This window comes from Tiliqua scincoides, chromosome 5, assembly GCF_035046505.1.
Source record: "Tiliqua scincoides isolate rTilSci1 chromosome 5, rTilSci1.hap2, whole genome shotgun sequence".
In the NCBI taxonomy this organism is placed as follows: domain Eukaryota; kingdom Metazoa; phylum Chordata; class Lepidosauria; order Squamata; family Scincidae; genus Tiliqua; species Tiliqua scincoides.
In genome coordinates this window covers 106,008,679-106,030,448 of record NC_089825.1, presented here as the reverse complement: position 1 = coordinate 106,030,448, position 21,770 = coordinate 106,008,679, and the positions used below count along the sequence as shown (strand labels likewise).

Here is a 21,770-nt window from a genome sequence, read left to right as displayed (position 1 = left end):
GATTGTTTTCCTTCTTCATGCTCGGTGCCTTGGCAGTTACAAGCCCCGGAGCTATGTGAAAATCTTCAGGAAGCTGTAGGAGATGGGAGCTCCCACGAACAATCCTCCACCAAGTGTAAACCATTAGGTTATTGATATAGCTCATTGGCGTTCTAGAACAGCAGCCTCCAAACTGGAAACCACTGTGTTCTGAAAAAGCACCCCCATCCCCAGCAGCGCTTACTGTTCTGCTGCAGTGCTAAGTTTCTTTCAAGCTGATCTGGGCACAGGGAAACAGAATGGTAAGCACTGCCCCCCAAGGAGAGCTTTCTCCGAACTCCAGATCCAGCCCGCAGGACGGGATTTGAAGCACCCTGTTCTAGAACCTGGGAGCTTTTGTATGCCTCTTTGCAATCAGATCCATATTGATGCTCCTCATGTCTTTTCATTCTCATATGAATGTGCAAACTACCCTACATTCAAAATTGCTGACTCCACACCTTGATTATTTATTCTTGTTGTGGTTATTTATTATTAATAATAATATAAGATATCTGGCTCTTCCTTTCTGCAAAAGCAGAATCCAAGGTGGCTAATGATATGTAAAATTAAAATACAATATAAATAGTCAAATTGATGGATTGATCTTACTATGTAAACAGCATTGTGAATTACTTTTTGTTGAAAAAAGTACGTCTGGAAAAATGTCTACACAAGGCAGGCCACCATCAATGTGGCTACACTGCTGCATTGAGGAGAGTCCCATAGCCACGCTTAATGGAGGCCCCTGTGGGCCTGTATTCACAGCTGTTCCTGGACATCACTGAACATCCTGGCACTTTGTGGACCAATAATGTTGGACCAGAATTCAAGGCAGGGCTGATTCACATAGTTGTAGGCAGAGATTTGAAGTGTTAAGGAGTTCTGGGCATCCTCAGCACATCACTTGAGATCCTGTGAAATTTGGCACAAAACAACATTTGGCAATGAATTTCTGGTCTGATTCAGAGATGAACTGGTACTGGAATGCACCAGAATCTCACAGTGCTTTCAGTTTCTTCTAGCACTCCGGCACATACAGCACAGTTGAACAGATGAATGACATCATGACACTGAAATGTGCCAAGTACAGGTGTCCAGGAATACACACACGGAGGGCTTGAACCTCCATACTACTGTGCCACTCTTATGCGCTCCTGTACCATGGTGATGGCCTTTCCACAAGTGCCACAAAGCACTTTGCAATGGTCAATCAGTAGTTGCTGATGGCAATGAGGCTGCTGTGGGTGGGTGCTGGCCTCTCACACCTATGGGAGAGGGGGCGGCCACCAGATGGGGCCAGTAAGTGCAGCGCGGTGGTGTATTAGGCCATGAAGAAGGTGGGGGGTAGGTGGGAGGGAGAAAAACGGAATGGGAGAGGGCAGCCTGGGAATGGGTCATGCCTGGAAGGGGGTAGGGATGGCGGCAGAGGCTGCTGACAGATCCAGTCCCCCTACAAAGGTCTCCTTGGTTCTGCACCTGCAATTGAGCTGGCACAGATCCAAATAGACACATAGAGGCTACTGGGGCTCAACATGGGGTAAAGGAACAAAAGTTTCCTTATCCTGAAGCTCCCTTATCCTCCTCTGACAGCCTCTCTGCCTGCTGTATCACAGCATGGGGAGCCTGGATAGGATTGGGCTGCCTATATTTGTTCACACCTGCTGCAATCCTGTCCACACTCACCTAGGAGTGAGCCCCATTGACTATAAAGGAACTTACTTCTAAGTAGACATGCATAGGACTGGGCTCACCACCCCAAACTCTAGTCTGATAAAAGATTCGAGCCTGTTCAGTCCAGACAAGAAAGTGCTGGGAGGGAGGGTTAGGAGACATGTTTGGAACATATAAAAATATGCATGGGATGGATAGAGTGGATAGAGGGATGTCCTTTTCCCTACTGCACAACACCAGAACCAGGGAATCTCCACTGCAACTGAGTGACGGGAGAGTCAGGACAGACAAAACCTTTTTTTTTAACCCAACACATAATGAATCTGTGGTTCTCCTTGCCACAGGATGTTTGATGACACCTGGCTGTTTAAATGTCTTTAAAAGGGAGTGGTTTAGGGAGGAACGTTCCATCACAGATGACACCTCATGATGACTGTATATGCAACTTCCAGCTTTTAGCAGCAGCTGATCTCTGAATGCCAGATGCAAGGGAGTGGCAACAGAATAGGGGTATCTTGTTGGGCACCTAGAAGCACATGGTGACCCACTGTGAGATACAGGGAACTGGACTAACGGGCCCCATCTAATCCAGCAGAACTCTTCCTCTGTTTTTCACCTCGGAGGCTTGTGTAGCGCAAAAGGTTAAATTTACTCTCTTGCTCCGACTACTGAGACACAGAAGACTCAGGAGACTTTGTCCTTGAAGTATAAAGATTCCAGAGTCAAGAATGCCTCATCCACCTTTTCCCCAAGAACAGCTGGTGTGAAGATGTGAGTACTCTTTCAGCACTGTTCTTCAAAGAGAGATATTTGCTAGTAAGTGCAAGGTTGCAGTGCACACACGCTCTGATTATTAAATGGAATGGAACAGCTATGAACTGAAACCAGCAGTGAAGCAAGATGGTAATTAGATTATCCAGTTATATTATAAAGCAGTAATTGATGCTGACCTATGCCCAGTTCTGCACAAGAGCTTTGCTCTGGTATTATTCATGTTGAACTTAGAGGAGGTGCATGATTGCTGCTTTGCTCTTTGTGCACCATTACTCAGATCACATTTTGCATTTCACTTCCTTGTTGAACTGTTGTAGAAAAGGCTGCAAAATGCTGGGACATCTTCAGTTCAGAGAACCGGATGGAGACTGGACAAGGGCTCTGTCACAGCTTGGATTGCGCCTTGAGAGTATTTTCTTCTAGTAGATTGCCATGTCCCTGATACAAATGGGTATTTGCACTGCATGGCTGTCAACCTCTCCTCCCTCTCCTGATGCTGACATGTACTCCCAGTCAGGACTCATCATTCTGGAATGCAATGAAGGTTCTGCCACCATGTTCTACTGTGTCCTGAGCTACATGGGCTTTCTGGCCCTCACAAGCTTCACTGTTGTTTTCCTAGCCAGGAAATTGCCAGACACTTTCAATGAGGCCAAGTTCATCACCTTCAGCATGCTGGTCTTCTGTAGTGTTTGGATCTCCTTTATTCCGGGATATATGAGCACCAAGGGGAAGAACATAGTTGTGGTGGAAGTGTTTGCCATCTTAGCCTCCAACACGGGGCTCTTGGCTTGCATCTTTCTCCCCAAATGTTATATTATGATTTTAAGAGCTGATCTGAACTTCAAGAAACTCAGAGAACAGAGAATGAATAATTGACACTCTTTAAAAAGTGTGTTTTCTTCATTTCACTACATTTATATGTTGGTATGCTCACATATGACTGAATGCCTTTCCAAAGCCCAATGGACAACTTCTCCCACAAAAAATCCTCCACCAAGTGGTAAACTAATAGGTTATTAACATAGCTCACTGGTGTTCTAGAACAGCAGCCTCCAAACAGGAAACCGTTGTGTTCTGAAAAGCCACCCCCCCATCCTGAGCAGCAATTACTGTTCTGCTGCGGTGCTGCTTTTTTTCCAAGCTGATCTGGGCACAGGGATGCAGAACAGTAAGCACCGCCCCAAGGAAGAGCTTTCAAAAACTCCAGATCCAGCTTGCAGGCTGGGGTTTGGAGAGCCCCGTTCTAGAACCTGGGAGCTTTTGCATGCCTCTTTGCAATCAGATCCACTTTGAAAAGCTGCTAATGTTTTTCAATATCATATGTTAACGTGCAAACTGCTGTACATCCCTAACTGCTGATTCCACATCTTGATTATTTATTATTATTGTTGTCATTTATTATTATTGATAATAATATAAGATATCCTGCTCTTCCTTTCTGCAAAAGCAGAATCCACGGTGGCTAGTTGTATGTAAAACGCAATATTAAAATATAATATAAATAATCAAATGGATGGATTGATTTTACTGTGTGAACGGCATTGTGAACTACTTTTTGTTGAATAAATACCACATACATGTCTGGCAACATGTCTGCAATATAAGGAGATAACAATGGTGGCACCATCAATGTGTCTACACTGCTTCACTTAGGAGAGTCCCATAACCACACATAACGTATTCCCCTGTGGGCCTGTATTCACAGCTGTAACTAGACATCACTGAACATCCTGGCACTTTGTGGACCAGTGCATGTTGGACCAGGGCTGATCCACATAGTCGGTTGGTGGGGCTTTGAAGTCTTAAGGAGTTCTGGGCATCCTCAGCGCATCACTTGAGATGCTGTAAAATTTAACTTAAAACAACATTTGGCAAAGTATTTCTGGTCTGATTCAGCTGATTGAGATCCAAGTAGACATACAGTAGCTGCTAGGGCTGAACGTGGGGTATGGGGACAAAATGCAGTAGCGCAAGCTTAAATGGAAAAACACACCCGATCCAAACAGCAGCTGACTGAAGAATGGCACAGATTCAGCCCTCCCTCAAACTCCCTCAATGGCCCACTGAGCTTCCGCCAAACTCTCACAGGACATCTGTGGACCATTCATGGTACACCACTGTGGTACGGCACAGTGGTTGAAAATTGCTGCTGTTGGGTCTCGCTGCTAGTAGAATTCACATTCCACTGGTGGCAACTGCTGCAAAAGGGCAATGAAGCATGCTCGTAGTGCTCTGCCGGAGGACTGGCGGGAAGATCAGAGCCTTCCTGCCTGCACTGATAATCCAGGAGGACCTGCTGAAGCAGTATAGATGGCAGGGGAGGCAGGAAGGGGGCGGGAAGAGCAGGGCAAAACTGAGAAGGGAGGGGGAGAAATGGGAGATGGCCCCTGTTCTGCCTTTCGCCTGCCACTGTAGACAAAACATTTCAGGATTCCAGAATTAAAAGGATAGTTAGACTTCTCAATAAATTTTCATCATTGCAAGACCCTATCCCCCTTCTCTTCAGCATCCCTACCCACTTTCCTTGGACGTGAGGCAGCAAATTCCGAGTGAGGTCTTAGGAGACTCAATGGGGGGGAGGAGGCTTCAGCAGAATTAGTTAGGTGTTTAAATCCCCTTTACCTGCTGAAGCCTCTTGATACACCCTCCCTCCCTTGCTGAATTCAGTGCTCTTGTCTTTGACTTGGCTCCACCAGCAGGGAAGGGAAAATAGGATTAGATATAAAACTTACACACAGACATACACACACACACACACACACACACACACACACAATCAGTAGAAGAGTGCCTGCAATTGTATTTTGTATTGTGAACTGAGCTCTCTTGATTGTAAGCTACCTAGGGACAGCATCTGGTTAAATATATTAGCTGAAGTAGCAACAAGCAAGTTAAATTTCTCTGTGTGCCTGTTTCTTAATTATATTGGGCTCCAGTGATCAAGTCTCCAGGGACCCCAGATACCCTGGGGTATCCACAGTAATTCCCATCTACCACATGATGACATCTTTGCCTGCCATTGTAGACAGAATATTGTAGGGTTACAGACTTCAAGAGGATAGTTGGACTTCTCAATAGATCTTCATTAGTGGTTGGATATGGACCCAGTGCTATGAATGGGTTGGAGAAGAATGTGTGTAAGGAAATTCAAATATCTCTGAAGAAAAATAGTAAGTAATTTGTATCCGTTTATCTTTGGTAATACTTGAGTATTTCCTAATGGCTAAATACCTACATATCATTTGTAAGTAAGTAATTCTGTCACCTCAATAGGAAATCCTGAGGATAGACACAGTCTATCCTCAGGATACAGTGGTGTACAGTGGTGTAGTTAGGTCACTATACAGGATACAGTCTACAGTGGTGTAGTTAGGTCATTTGACACCCACGGCCCATAAATTGTTGACACTCCCCTTTTTATGACAAAATTATTTTTGGTAATAGTCATGACATGAAATGAATAATAATAATAACAACAACAGCCAGAAAATAAATGCAGACAGTGAACATTTTCTTTTATTGAACTTAGTATATAAACTCTCCACCACCACCACGCCAATATTAGCCCCCCACATGTCCCACTCTCCATGATCCCACCAACCCACCAAGTTCTGATTCCACTCTAAAAGTAGTCTAAGCCAGTGACCAATCACACCCAAGCTTCCCACCTCCCATACATTTTCCAACCTGTTCCTCCTATTCAACAAGCAGCAAGAACTATCCATACAAGCAAAATCCACAAGAAGCAAAATCCTTTCACCCATTTATTCCTCCCCCCACAAGCCTGAAGCTCAGGTTTATGGACGCATCCAAGCTGGCAACTGTATTAAGGAAGTAAAACTTTCTATTCTGCCTGAATGGTGGAGGAGATTGTAAAAGTCAGAAATCTGCAAATCACATTGTGCAGAAAGGTGGGTGCAAAATATGCAGATCTGTTTCTTACAACTGTACAGAGCAGGCAAGAATTAAAGGCAGAGCTCACAAGTTCACCCTCCCACTGTCCAGCTAGCTTGGAATGCACAGAAAGGTGAATGATCTGATCGTGCATTACCGGCAAACCCCCCCTCCCCCAATAAATGCACCAGACTGCAGCTTGGATTGAAAACTGGGCCACTTTATTGATCTTTTAGTTACAGCTAAAAAGTAACTGGGGTGGTTGACTAAACTCCCAGTCCTAAGCCGTGTGGGGTTGTTAATAGGGGGAAACGAACCTAGCCGTCTACCTCCCCCAAAGTCAAAGGGCGAAACCGTCCGACTCGAGGCTGTCACCAGACCTGTGGCCTAGGACAACCTGTCAACGTTGCCCAAATGGTTCAAACAGCAGGACTGGTAGCCCGCAGGTCAAGCCTTGCCAGGCATGCCAGTCCAGTCAAAGGGGCTTGCCAGCCAACCTCTTTGAGCCAGGAAGGCATCATGTGAGTGGTTCTGGCTCACCCCTTGACCTTGCTGTCTTAGACGGACACTGGGGTGTGCCTACCTACCCTGACCCTGCACGCTTCATGCTAAAGTGACCAAATTTAGCATACCCATGTGAAAACCTAGCCACAATAGTCCGGGGTAGGCAAAAAAACTGACAGCCAAAGGCCAATCAGGATGTCAGCAAAAAATTCCTACCCGGCCCCAACGGCGGCCAGCTAATCTCAGACTGACGTAATGGGCGGGAGGGCGGGGTCACCGCTTGCTCCCGGATAGCAAGCTGGGTCAGGCAGCCGCTCGACTCCAGTCTGACGTTCCTGCCCCCAGCAGCAGGCCAATGAGGGGCAAGCCTCAGACTGTCTGCATCAGGCGGGGGTAACAACCGTTAGCGCTGAAGGCACTAACGGTCATTTATCTGAGCTGAGTTTTAAATTAACTTCCCTTTGGTTACACAATTCCAATTTTTGGTGTACAATATAATATCCCAGCCCCAAGACTGAGGACCCCACACCACTTAGAATGAATGAGCAGGGATGGGTAAAGACTAGACTAGGAACTTCCAGCTTTTGGCTATTCACCATCAGAGGGCAGGTCGCGGTGCAGTGGGTGTTCCAGTGCCGGGCTTTGCCTGGAGGTCTCAAGACATCTGGCACCAACACTGAACTGGAGCATTCAAATATTCTAGTTAGAAAATAAGTGAACAGTGGATAAATCATCATTTTCATCTTCATCATCACCATCATAATCATAAATGTGTTAATAAATCAGGTAGTAGTTGTTGAAGGTTTCACTCTGTTTCCTTCTATAGATTGTAGCACACTGAGTGAAAAATGTCCAACAAGACTTCAGTATCTGGGTTCCTGCTCTTACCATTCTCAGATGTTCGGGAATTCCAGATTCTACATTTTGTCTCCTTCCTGCTGTTGTACTTGGGGATTGTCTCAGGGAACCTTCTCATCATCACTGCAATAGCTCTTGACCATCACCTGCATGGCCCCATGTACTTCTTTTTAATGAACTTGGCCATACAAGACACTGGGTTTGTGTCAGTCTTTATCCCCAAATCCATGGCCAACTCCCTCATGAACACCAGGCACATCTCTTATTATGGATGTGTGGCACAAGTCTTCTTGTTCGTTTTCTTTGCATCATCTAATTTTTCCCTTCTCACAGTCATAGCATATGATAGATATGTTGCCATCTGCAATCCGTTAGAATATGAAATGATCATGAACAGGGATGCTTGTATGCAAATAATTGCTATTGTATGGATGACTGGTTATTTTCATTGTTGTAACCTATGTGCACATCTTCACTGCAGTGCGGAGAATCCGTTCTGTGCAAGGCAGGAAAAAGGCCCTCTCAACCTGCCTTCCCCACCTTATTGTTGTCTCCACCTATGTGTCTACTGCATGTTTTGCTTACCTGAGGCCCTCCTCTGACAATCCATCACACCTGGACATAGCAATAACTATTATGTATTGTGTGGTTCCACCCCTGCTGAACCCAGTGATCTACAGTATGAGAAATAAGGAGATCAAAAATACAGTGAGAAGACTTTTGGGTTGCTGAACACCTAAAAATAGAGTTTTTTATATTCCATCTGTATGTGTGACTTCTGCATGTGTTTAGTTCCATGTTGACGGAGGGGCAGTATGTGGCATTCTGTGGGTGTTTGGTGTGACTGGACATTCCACAAGGTAAGAAAAGAGGCCTGAAATAAAGTTGTAGTCATGAGGAAATGTGCAGATGACTCATAGCCCTAACTCCATCCTCCCTGAACTTATTATACCAATGTTGCCATATGTCAGACGTTCAGAGAAAAGAGCAGAAGGAAGTTGGAAGTACTGGGGTTGAACAACTTTCATCTGGGAAGAGCAGTCAGTATCTGGGCTAGCCATGTGCAGTGGGATACTTACTGGGGGTCCACCAACTGGTAAACATGGATTGTATGGAAGTTCTTGCCCTGCACCTCTAGAACAACTATTTTCAACCTTTTTCATTGTATGGCACACTGAGAAGGTGCTAAAATTGTCAAGGCACACCAGCCGCTTTGTAATGGCCCGGCAACCATCAAGCATCTCCTGTGCCTGTCAGTGATCTTTTGCATGTCTCCCAGCCTCCTGGAGCCGTCTGCATCTCACTGAGCTGTTTCCATGAGAAGCAAGAGAAGTTGGACCCAAAACAAAGACCTCAGCTTCTGCTCAATGTTTATGAGAATGCAGTGATAAGATGCGTATCTACTTCAAAGCCCCAGACAATGTTTATTCTTCATGTGTATTAACTTAGCGGCACCAGCTAGACTTGCTGTCATTTAACTTATTGCTTACCAATTAGCACTGGTTTACCAATAAGTTGGCACCTATTCTTGCAATAACTTAATATGCCTCCCAACACTGCATCACTCCTTGAGTCCACCTAACACTTTGTGAGTTTTGTTTTGCTCTGTATGTTTTGTTTTAGACTTAAGAGAAATAAAGTGCTTTTGTCTGCATCCTGACCCTGGACTAAGCATATTTCTTCCTCTGAGTGCAAATAGAACTCCCAGCTCTCAGCTCTATCTGTCTCTTGGGACAAGCTTTTTTCTAAAACTGACAAAGCACTCCATGCTCAATCCCATGCTGTGGCCATATGGATCCCGTATGAATGGCTGGAATAGGGAACCCTATAATGAAACAAGGAACATGTGAGAGGGCAGGGAGAGTTTGGTTTGTCCTACTGTATTCAGTATGATGCAACTGGGAGCACCGTCAAAGGACAAGAGCTCCATCAGCTAAAATGGAGGTTCATATAATTTTTAAACTGACAATGTAAGAAATTGACCAAGGTCACTGACAGCCCAATCCTGTGCAGGATTGGGCTGCTCTATACTGTGCTTTGTGGGAGTGGAAGAGACCTCCGCTGTCACAAAATGGCTCCTGATGGAGCAGATTGGCAGCCATTTTGGGAGCACTGCTGCACAACGTTGCAGTGCTTCTGGTCCATCACTGCCTGCACCTGCCTGAAAAGGTAAGTCAGTTGCAGGGGGGACAAAACAGGGCATGGAAGGAGGGGGAATGGGGTGGACCCAGCAGCAATGATGTTCGCCAGAACCTATCCCCTATTTTTACACTCTCTCTGTCACCTTTCTCTCCTTGGACATGTGCCAGAGAAATAATTGGTGCAGGTCTTAGGAGACCCAATGTGGAAAAAGAGGCTTACAGAGGGACAAGGGGACTGAGGGCCCAATCCTAAGTGAGTGAAGCCCCTGCACTGAGCTCCAGCGCTGGGTAACACAAATGTGCTGTAAGTCACATTTGCAGCACTCAGAGAGGAGGGGCCACCAGCAGGGGGCCAGCACCAATCAGTGCCAAGTCTCAGTGCCATGTGGAGGGCCGGCTGGTGCTCCTGCAGTGCCAGCCGGTGGTAGCCTTCTAACAGGAGATGGAAGAGAGTGGCAGACACCCTCTCTCTGGTCACATGGACTTTTGGGAGGGAGAGGGAGAATGGAAGACTTGGAGAACTGCATCTTGTGGTCATCAGCAAAATGACCATATAGGGTAGTGCAGTTCTGGGAGTTAGTGGGGAAGTGATAATGGGGGAAATGGGTGTGGGAGGGCGAGGGCCTGAAATTGGGGTCATTCCTACAGAAGTCAAACTTGTGCCTGTGGCTGGTGAGCAGAGGGAATATGTACTTGTTTCAACAGAACACACCAAATCCATGTTTCAAAACAGATTTGATGGTGCCAAGGTTTAATTCCAACTCCAAGAAGTTGGATGGAAGGCTGCTGGAGGAAAAAGAGCAAAGAGAGCACCAGTGAAAGGAGGAGGTTGGAAGGAACATGTGAGAGTCAAGGTGAAAAAATCCTGCTACGTTCTCATCAGTTTGTTCTCTCTTTAGTCTTTTTCTAGCCACTGATAGAGGAAACCTCCAAGACCCAGAGGCAAATGAATCCTGACAAAGACTTCATACAAAATGTGGAGAGGTATATATTTATAGGGGAAAGAACACTTATCCAAAGCTATAGGGCATCGTCAGGATAAAGAGAAGTAGGGATGGAGCAGGTCAGGAAGTGACATTTCAAAGTCAAATAAAATGGGGAAATTCATTCTTTCCAGTTTTGGCAAAACTCTAGAACAGTGATTTTCAACCTTTTTCATCTCACAGCACACTGGCAAGGCACTAAAATGGTCAAGGCACACCATCGGTTTTTTGACAATTGACAAGGCATACTGGAGGACTCACATCCCCCAACGGCCCTATTAATAAATGACTCTCTCCCAAGTTCCCGTGGCACACCTGGGAACCACTCGCGACACACCAGTGTGCCATGGCACAGTGGTTGAAAATGGCTGCTCTAGAAACTGGAGCATGAACTTAAAAGATCCAAGTTTGTCTCCTAAGGCAGCTTTGCTGGCATCACAAAGACTAGTGGCATCTTCATTGATGTCACAATGGTTCAAAAGTGGGTGTCTGTGCACAAGGGCTGTGAGCTGTTGCAGGGCTGCCTCATGCTTGGATCTCCTGGATCCAGTCAATGCCAGAGAGCCTCACAGACATCAGGGAGCTGAGGACAGCATTTGGTCAGGTAGTTAACAAATCTGCTAAGGTTTTATGCTTGATTTAGTTTGGACTTTTGTTGAAGCACTTCCACAACTGGTTTTATTTCAAGAGGCATCGTCAACCACCTGTTATGAACCTCTGAGGTTCAAAATGTTGGGAAAAGTGTTAAGTTTTACTGTTCAGAACAAGACCCCCATAAAAGACCTTTCAGTCACCCCTTGGAGCAGCAGTCAGAGAAGGGTGTGTAGAAGTTGGAGGCCCTGACTGAGAACTAGCAAATTAATGTCTTGCACATGACTGGTAGAGGGCTGTGTGCAGAGCTCGAGGGCTATGAGCAGACTCAGCCTATAAAAGCTGCTTCCAGCTTCTGAATCCTTTCCATTGACACAGAGATGAGTTGCTACTGTGGCCTGCTTGTTCCATCTACCTGTCTACTCAGGTCTCTGGTTATGATTTGTCTCTGAGGAGGAGTAGATTAGAATTGTATGGAGCTGGTGGGATTAAGATAATTGTGACTCCCATTGAAATGTAGTTCTCCTTTGGTACTGTCTAAGCTTTACTTACCTGTTACAGAGAGAAATTCAAACTGTAGTTCAGGACTATGTAGATTTACATGGTGAAATATGACTATGTGTGGATATGGGGCCTCATTAGTAAAGCTGCATTGGAAATACATAAAGCTTGAGTTGTGGAGTAAAATGGGGAAATTAATTCTTTCCAGTCTTGATAAAACGCTAGATAAAACTAGATTTATCTAGTTTAGATACACTTTAGTTTAGTTTAGTTTAGTTTAGATAAAACTAAAGCATTAAAATATCAAAGTTTGTCTCATAAAGCAGCTTTGTTGGCCTCACAAGGAACAGTGAGAACTACATTCATGTCACAATGGTTCAGAAGTGGGTGTTTGATCACAGGGGATGTGATCTGATAGAGGGCTGCCTCATGCTTGAATATCCTGGATCCAATCAATCCAGAGAGCCTCACAGACATCAGGGATCTGTGGAAATCGCTTGGTCAGGTAGTTAACAAATCTGCTCAGATTTAGTGTTCCATTTAGTTTAGACTTTTGTTGAACCACTTCCACAACTGGTTTTATCTCAAGAGACATTCTCAGCCACCTGTTATGAACCTCTGGGGTTCAAAATGTTGGGGGAAAGTGTTAGGTTTTACTGTTCAGAACAAGACCCCCCGTAAGAAGCACAATGACTTTTCAATCATCCCTTGGAACAGCAGCCAGAGAAGGGCATGGAGAGAGTGGAGGACCTGATTGAAAACTATCAAGTTGAGGTCCTGCACATGACTGCTAGAGGGCCACGTACATAAAGGGCCGTGTACAGACTCGGACTATAAAAGGCTGATGCTCCCAGCCTTCTGGGTCCTTTCCATCAATGGAGAGCTGAGTTGCTGCTATGGCCTGCTTGTTCCATCTGCCTCTCTACTCTAGCTTCTGACTCTAAGGACAAGTAGATTAACACTGTAAGGAGCTGGTGGAATTGAGACAATTATGATTCTCATGATGCCCTTGAAATATAGTTCTCCTCTGGTCCTGTCTAAGCTTTATCTATAAGCTTTATCTATCTAACCTGTTATCTGTAAGTTCGGCTTCATAAATTGTTATACTGCTACTGTTCCCTTGTCTGGAACTGCCATTGGTTGAGATTGTACAGGAGGGGAAGTAAATTTTGGCAACCAAAAGGAGATAAGACAGCTGTTTTCATTATCTCATTATGTTTGCTCATCTGCATCCTAAGAATCTAGCACAGAATATAGTTTTGCTCATGCATATTCAGGAAAGACCTCTTCCACAGTGGGATAATGACCTCACAGCAATGCTTTATTGCAACTGCATGGTTCCATACCAATGCCGGAGACTGCAAGAAGTTGTTATCAGACACCTGGGAAATCACGAAACAGGGCTGATGTGCAGCATTCCATTTAGGGGCATGAGGAGTTGAATGCCAGAGTTGTCCTTGACATGAGTAAGCATCTGTGATGGTGATTTACAGCATCACAGCCTAAGTGACATGAATCAGTGTTTATTTCCTAATCCGGAAGAGGGATCCATCTTTCTGGGAACCAAACATGTTATGGTGCCTTTATATGACATTTCATTACTTAACATGTTAAGGACTATTCAAGTCTTGAAATGTTTCCTTTGAGGTAAGGAGTCTATGAAGACCATAAACACCATAGAAAGTTTGACACTTGTCAGTAATACAAGAAATATTAAGAAAATATGATTGAGCCCAGTTGATATAGAGAGAGAGATTCACACTATAGTTCAGAACAACATGGATCCACAGGGTGAAATATGCCTATGTATGGGTATGGGGCCTGCATTGAAAATTCATGAAACAGAGTTGTGGAGTAGGTAGGACTGATATATGGACAATTCTGAAATGTCTTTAAGGAGCACATGGCTTTCGGGGATGAAATGTGTCCAAAACTGAGGACAACACAAGTTGAGGCAGAAGAGGGCCCAAATTATATAGTCTTCCCCTACATCAATGCACTTCTTCATATCAAATAAGTCAAGCTTCCAACTGCCCCATCTTCCAAACACAATAATTCTGGAGTTGCTGAGCAACCGACAGTTGGAGCGGAATGTTCTTTTGCACAAGGGAGGGAGAAGCAAACTACCGGCATCTGCTCCTTCCTAGGCTGATGGATGAGGTTTTCTCTTGGTCTTGCCAAGATGGCAACTCAAGGAAAGAAGAAATGGTGAAGTCCACAGTTTTCCTTCTTCCCATGGCTCTGTTCTAGACTGAAGTGACTATGAGGAACTCCCTCAGTAAGAAGAACCCAACAGTCTCCCCCTTCTAAGTGCAAAAGGCCCAGGAGGCAGGCAGCTGCAGAGGTTGGTGGTTTGGAAGTCAACTGAACTAGGAAACGTGACCATTATCCAGATTACTTCAACATGTTGACAGAAGCCTTCTTGAAGGGATAGGGGAGAATGGTGTGGAAATGTTCACTCTAGCCTCAGGTCCTTGTTGGGAGTGAAAAGGAGGATGGAGGACTGTATCCTGTGGTAATCTGCAGAACTGTCACAGAGGATGCCATTATTTTTGCAGATGGGAAGACTGAGGCATTGTGGCCATGCCACAGACGAGGTTCAAATAGAGCTTTTCCTGACGTGTAGTGAGACATAACTGGCTCCCTTTGGTGGGCATGATTTATCTCTCTGTATATCTCCCCCTCTTCGCCCAAACGATGTTCTTGAGCAGTCTGACCCTTCCCTTTTTCAGACACCAGCTACTCAGCAAGATGTCTCCTGGCCCAGAGATTTGTCAGTTGCTTTTATGGTCTTTGAAGACAAATGTATCAGATACCCAGAAATGTGATGCACTCCGTTGTGGTGAGTGCAGTTCTAGGGGTCAGTGGGAAAGTGATGGGGAAAGGTTGACAGAGGAGGACGAGGGACTGGATTTGGGGAAATTCTTATGAAAGTCAAAACTTGTGTCTATGGCTGAGGAGCAAAGGGAATATGGGCTTGCGTGAACAGCAATGACCAAATCCAAATTTCAAGAAAATTGAACTGATACTGCCAAATTAGTCGAAGAAAAACAGTAAAAAGAACACTCACAAGATGGGAAGGTTCACATAAAATCATTGAAAAACCGTGCTAGTTAAGGCCAACGACCCATCTAGTCCAGTTTCCTGTATCTCACAGTGGCCCACCAGATGCTTCAGGGAGCACACGAGACAACGAGAGACCTACATCCTGGTGCATCTGGCATGCTGAGGTAAAAGGTTGGAAGGTGTATGTGGGAGTGGGGTTGGAGAAGTCCTACTACACTCTATGGACATATAGGTTCTCATCTGCTATTTCCTCCTTTCAGCTTTTGATTAAAAAAGAACACTGGAATCTGCCATCGCACAAAAATTTCAGGCACTGCTGAGTTCCTTCAATTAAGGCAAGATGTTCCACAGGCAGGATTAGGCCTTGTTTGCTCTCTGCCCAAAGGAGCACCATCTCTGCAGCAAGAAATGACAAAAGCAAGTTGAAAGAGGTTGGGAATCTTGAGGGGACTTGAGAGCAGAATAAAGTGTAAAAACAAGTGGGGAGGGGCCAATAGTGCCCAAAAAGTTTTCAAAAAGAAAGGGAGAAAAGAAAATCTTCCTCATTCTACAACATTCTTCTACATCAGTTTTTCTCAACCAGTGGTGTCCGGTGGTACTTGCGGGACCCCCAGAGCTCTGCCACCAAGCAACAAAACCAGCAACGCAATGCAAGAAGCAGTAGGAGGCTTGGCTTGGCAGGCAGAGCTCCAGCGTGTGCTTTTTGCATGCTCAAAGAAGCCCTCCTGTCCACCCTGAGTCTCTTACTGGTGTGTGTAGTGTTGCATTCGGCCTCCCAAACTGGAAGTAACTGGTGATAACATCATCGCCAGTTACTTCTGGTGGTACCTCCAATAGGTGAACCATGCAAAGTGGTTCGGAGGAGGACAAGCATTGAGATACACTGTTCCACAAAGGCTATTGTGCAATGTTGAGTTCCTATGTGGATTTTAATTTTTGACTTGATCCTTGATGAAATTGGGCAAGATCACTAGGATTTTTAAATTCTACAGATGTTTGACTGGGCAAGATTGAGGTCTGTGTGGACTTCGATTTTTAAAGTGACCCTTGATGAGATTGGGCAAGATCACTAAGATTTTTAAATTCTATATATGATTGGGCAAGATTGAGGTCTGCGTGGACTTCGATTTTTAAATTAGATCGTTTATTTCCTGAAAGTCCCCCCCCCCACATAACTGAGTCCAAGTGGATCAATATTGTGTACATCATAAAGAATAATGTTGCATTCACTATATGGCACATCCCTGTACTACAAGCCATTGATGCTCCAGTGTTGTCTGCAATGAGGAAGGTTTTTGGCAGATGTCCCAGCTATTTTTAATTCCAGCAGAGCAAAGGTGTCCAGAGGGAAGGCCCATCTCTACTGAAGTCATCCTACAAATGTGTGCTTTTCGGAGGGAGGGGGCTTGTTGCTTTGCAGCATATCTGGTAAATTGGCAGGTAGTCCCATTACATTGGTTTTCCTGATCCTTATGCTGCTTTTTGAGTCAGGAGGACATCAAATGCTGAGCAGAGCGGTGCTCATCTCTCCAGGTAGCAGGTCATCCTGTGATGGTAAGTGCATCAAATAAGATGTTGGCTGTTTTGCTGGGGTTTTTTTTTTCCTCATTTCCAAGTCTTCCCAGGATAGCATTCATGGTAGGACGTGCCAAGGTTTGGGGAGACGGTTTCCAGTTGATACTGCAGCGATCCAAGAACAACCAGAGAGGTAAGGGACAGAAGGTCATCTCTGGGATTTTGCTGAATTTGGGGATTTGTCCAGGGGCAGCAGTGTTGACTTATTTGAGTCAGAGGCCTCCCAAGCTGGGGCCATTGTTTTGCTGAATGATTGGCCAGCCTCTTGTTCAGTTTCAGTTTACCAGGATTGTTCACGAGGCATTCAGGGGTTCTGCTCAACCTGCTGGCAAGGGGAGGGAGTAATTCCCTTTTTCCCAGGAGAGAAGCTGCAACTTCAGAGGTGACTGCAGAAATTTGAGATGATCACCTGAAAGAGGTTGGCAGGTGGAGGTCCACAGCATGTGAAGTGTACCTCCACATGGAAGGTTTGCAGGAAGTGGAACTGGTGGCAGGACGCTGATAGTAAGTAACTGTGAGAAGGAAGGTCAGTAGGGAGATAGCTCAAAATATGGGGTGGTGTGCCAAGCTGATCCTGGAGCACCCTGCCTTTTCACCTTCCTGACAGATGTTTTCCAAAGAGATTGGGTGCATATCTCTGATTTGAGCCACACCTGGGCAGTTGATTGGGCTTCAAGTCTCATGTAAATTGCAAGAAGAGGGACCTGGGGCTATCCTAAGGATTGAAGATGTAGAAGATGCAACTGTTTTCCTGAGGTTGTGCAAATGTCTCACACTCACTGTTGATTTGTTGGTGGCACCCTGACTTAGATTGGTCGTCCCATTTTGGAGGCCGGGAAGGAATTTTTGTTCAGCCATTGATTGGCTCTGGTGGCTGGATTTTTTGCCTTCCCCGGGGTGTTTACTATTTAACCATTTATAGTTCTATTTGGCACTGATTGGCTGCTTTGCATTTTAATCGTCGCAACTGAATGGTTTCTGATCAGTGTGAAGGGAGAGTTGAGTTTGGGGCTTTTAACTAATTAGAGGCTGGAATGACCCTGGGAGATCAGTGACTGCATGGCTGGATGGGAAGGCTGGAGCCTGACAGCAGAGAGGTGAAGACCCTCTGGCAAAAATAAGTCCAGCCTAGTCATGTGGTTCCACCAGGAATTCCCCCACCCCCACCTGTTTTAGTTCTTGGGAGACAAGAAGGAGGGAGCAATTGTGGCTGGGATATGAGGCCAATGTCACCCTTCCTTCCTTTATGAAGTCTATAATTAGGGACTTGACTCCACCCTCCACACTGAACCTTAGGTATGTGATGTTTTGTTAATAAAGTTGTGGCCAAATTTCTAATCCAAGTGCAGTTGTGTCGTCTCTTATTTACCTCTGCAAAATATAGTCCGAGAATGGGAGAATTACGGGTCATCAGACAAAGAGCATCATCTTTTGCTCTTGCCTCCTTCTCAGTTACACTGAAGGTCTAGCACCATCTTGTGATTGCAATGCAACTTCATTCTGCAGCCAATGAGGTGGGTCAAGCACCATTTAAGGTTACAGCTTCCTGGTCAAGGGGCCCGTGACCTACAGTTTGAAAAATGCTGCTTCATGGCTTTAGGCAATATCAGGTTGAACTTGGAATGGCTTTGGAATGAGTTAGAATTTTTCCATTTAAATTAATGTAATAAAACTACTCATCCAGATTTCCATTATAAAGGGCTGTTTTCATATATGGATTAGATGTGTATAAAGGGGGAAGGGAGTGTATGGTGATTTGTTCCATAACACAGGCTTGTTCATTCTTCTTGTCTATGCTTGTAACAGTTGCTCCAGGATGGATGCCAGACTCAGGGCCTAATCCTATCCAACTTTCCAGTGCCGATGCAGCTGCTATGCAGTCCCCAGGTCAGGGAACAAATATTGAGGAGACCCCAGTAACTACCCCTCTACCACAGGCTGCAGTGTAAGCCCCCCTTGGCATGGCTGCATCAATGCTGGAAAGTTGGATAGGATTGGGCTGTCAGGCCTCTGCAAAGAGGGAACAAAACAAATCACTGTGATTTCTGTTTCAGCTTTGAATGGAGTCTGCCATCTCATAAAAATCACAGGCAATGTTGAGTTCCTTTCATCAGGACATGTCCAAGGAAAGAAGAATGATTACCCTTTTTTATTTGACTAAGAGCCCAGTCCTGTCCACTCTCCCCCTGCAGATGCAACAGAGCCCCACTGCACCTGCTTGGGGGGGGGGAGTAGTCACGGAGGCCTCCTCTGAGTAAAGGAGCATTCTGGCTCCAAACTCACCTGCTATATCACTAACTAATTCTTTCCACATTGCAACTTCACCATACTCAAATCTCTTTCCCTGAACCTCACCAGAATCACAGAGGGAGCTCTCCTACGATAGCTGAACAAGACCAAAACATTCCCAGTTCAAAAAACAGATTGAGGAGTTTACGCATTACAGGTGCTTCTTTTAAAATTAATCGCTTATTATACACTTTGCCGGATTGTCTCCAATCCTTCAAAAGCCCCTCAGCAATTTGGCCTGTTAGAAACTGGTGCGGGCAAACCAGCAGTGACATTAAAAATAACATCCAGCAGGAACAGCGCAAATCCTGCTTTCCTTACTTGCTGCCTTGACACATGTGAACTACACTCAATCAGGGATGCTGAGAACAGGCATTGGAACTGGGGCAAGAAGCATGATTAGATATGCTTCCTAACTTTATTCTACAAACTATATTTTACTACATTTTAAAAACATGTTTTTAATTGAGAGTTTTAACTTAGCATGACCAAAACTAAAACTAAAAGAAAACATGTATGAGAATTATGAGAATCTTTTTATTTATAAACTACTTCCTTGAGTAGTGCTACTGCGTTCCTTTTCTTCTACCTCAGCAAAGTCCTCCTCATTTGCTTTTTCTGCTTCTAATAATGCAGGGGCACCCGAGGACTGCCTGTCACTATCTTCCCTCATTAATGAGCAACGATTTTGAAAAAAGCTCCAGGTGAAATAAACTTGCCGGGTCATTTATTGATTTCCCCCCTCTTTTTTCTTTTCTGTGCTCCAGACTTCAATCTGTACTCCATGCTGTTAATTTCACCTCCAAGCAATGCCAAGCAATATAGGCTTGATCCAAGGCCATGTGTCCTAGACACACACACTAAACTAGAAAACGGGGTGGAGCTAACTATTGAGGCTGGAAATTCTGTGAAATGAACTGGGAGACCAACTACTGGGACCTAGTAGTTCTGGTCTGAAGGTGTAAGTTTCACTTTCCCTTGTTTGAATTGTATTAATAATATACTTTGGTGCTTATGGAGAAGACCTGGGCTGTGTTTCCACTACAGCTTTAATCCACTTCCAGTGCACTTCTGTTTGCCCAATACATTCTGGAGAGACTGTAATTAAGGAGAGTGTTAGAGTTACGCTTAACTACAGTCTCCAAAATGCATTGGGGGAATAGAAGTGCATTGAAAGTGAATTAAAGCTGTAGTGCAAGGGTGCCCAAACCCCGGTCCTGGGCCCACTTGTGTCCCTCAAGGACTCCCAATCCGGCCCTCAGGGAGCTCCTAGTCTCCAATGTGCCTCTGGCCCTCTGAAGACTTGCTGGAGCCCGTGCTGGCCTGATGCAACTCCTCTCAGCGTGACGGCCAACTGTTCGACCTCTCACATGAGCTGTGGGATGAGGGCTCCCTCCGCTGCTTGCTGTTTCACATCTGTGATGCAGCAGTGGCAGCAAAGGAAAGGCTGGCCTTGCTTTGTGCAAGGCCTTTTATAGTCCTTGAGATATTGCAAGACCTTCATTCATTCATAGAAGTTCCATCTCTAATATATTCATTTATGTAAATTTATTCAAATTTGAAAAGTAAATTAATTTTTTTCCCCAGCCCCTGACACAGTGACTGAGAGATGATGTGGCCTGCCTGCCAAAATGTTTGGACACCCCTGCTTTAGTGGAAATGCAGCCCTGGATAGGCTAAGATTGAGGAACCCAAAATTATTTGTAATAAATTTGTTTTGTAGTGTATAGTTTGTTTTGCCATGGCCCGGGCCCCCTGGAATCCCAGGCCCCGGGAATTTTGCACCCACTGTCCCCCTCTCCTCAGTCCTGCGACCTGGGAGCCCACGTTTCAAGACTCTTCCAGCTCTTCTGTTTCCCTTCAGGGTGGTTGAGCATACCAGGGAGCCACAAGAATGCCCCAAGCCATAGCTCTCTGAAAATTATAACTGAACACATGCAGAATTCACACATTTAGATGAAATATCTAATACAATTTTTGATATTCAGCAACCCAAAACTCTTCCCATAGCATTTCTGACCTCCCTGTTTCTCATGCTGTAGATCACTGGATTCAACATGGGTGGAATAACACAATACATTATAGTCATTGCTATATCTAGATTAGATGGATTGTCAGGGGAGGGTCTCAGGTATGCAAAGGACCCAGTTAAAAAAAATGTGAAGACAACAGTGAGGTGGGGAAGGCAAGTTGACCGGGCCTTCTTCCTCCCTTGAACAGAACCAATTGTCCGCACTGCATTTAAGATGTGCACATAAGTTACAACAATGAAAATAAAGCAGCCTAAACCAGCAAAAATACTCAACACAACAACAACCATTTCCACTAAGTATAAGTCAGAACAGGTGAGCTTAAGTAACTCTGGGATTTCACAGAAGAACTGATTGACGATGTTGGAGCAGAAAGGGCTTGCAAAAGTGCCAGCGGTGTGCAGTACTGAATACAGAAAACCAGTAGTCCATACAGTAGCAATTATTTGCAGACAAGTTTTCCTGTTCATTATCATTTCATACTCTAATGGATTGCAAATGGCAATATACCGGTCATATGCCATGACTGTCAGGAGGACGAAATCAGATGATAAAAAGAAGACAGAGAAGAGGACTTGAGCAACGCATCCACAATAAGAGATGTGCCTGGTTTTCATGAGGGAGTTGGCCATGGATTTGGGGATAAAGACTGACACAAACCCAACGTCTTGTATGGCCAGATTCATTAAAAGGAAGTACATGGGGCTGTGCAGGTGATGGTCAAGAGCTACTGCGGCAATGATGAGAAGGTTCCCCGAAACAATCCCCAAGTACAACAGCAGGAAGGCCACAAATTGTAGAATCTGATATTCCCAAAGGTCTGAGAACTGCAAGAGTAGGAATTCTGATACTGAGGTTTTGTTGGACAT

General features: G+C 45.0%; 1 protein-coding gene across 1 annotated transcript; it reads right to left on the bottom strand.

Moving 5' to 3' along the window:
• Positions 1-20,855: 20,855 nt before the first annotated feature.
• On the bottom strand, positions 20,856-21,770 carry LOC136652938 (olfactory receptor 14A16-like). The gene has a single exon (XM_066629860.1). The coding sequence runs from the start codon at positions 21,768-21,770 to the stop codon at positions 20,856-20,858; it is 915 nt and encodes a 304-aa protein (XP_066485957.1).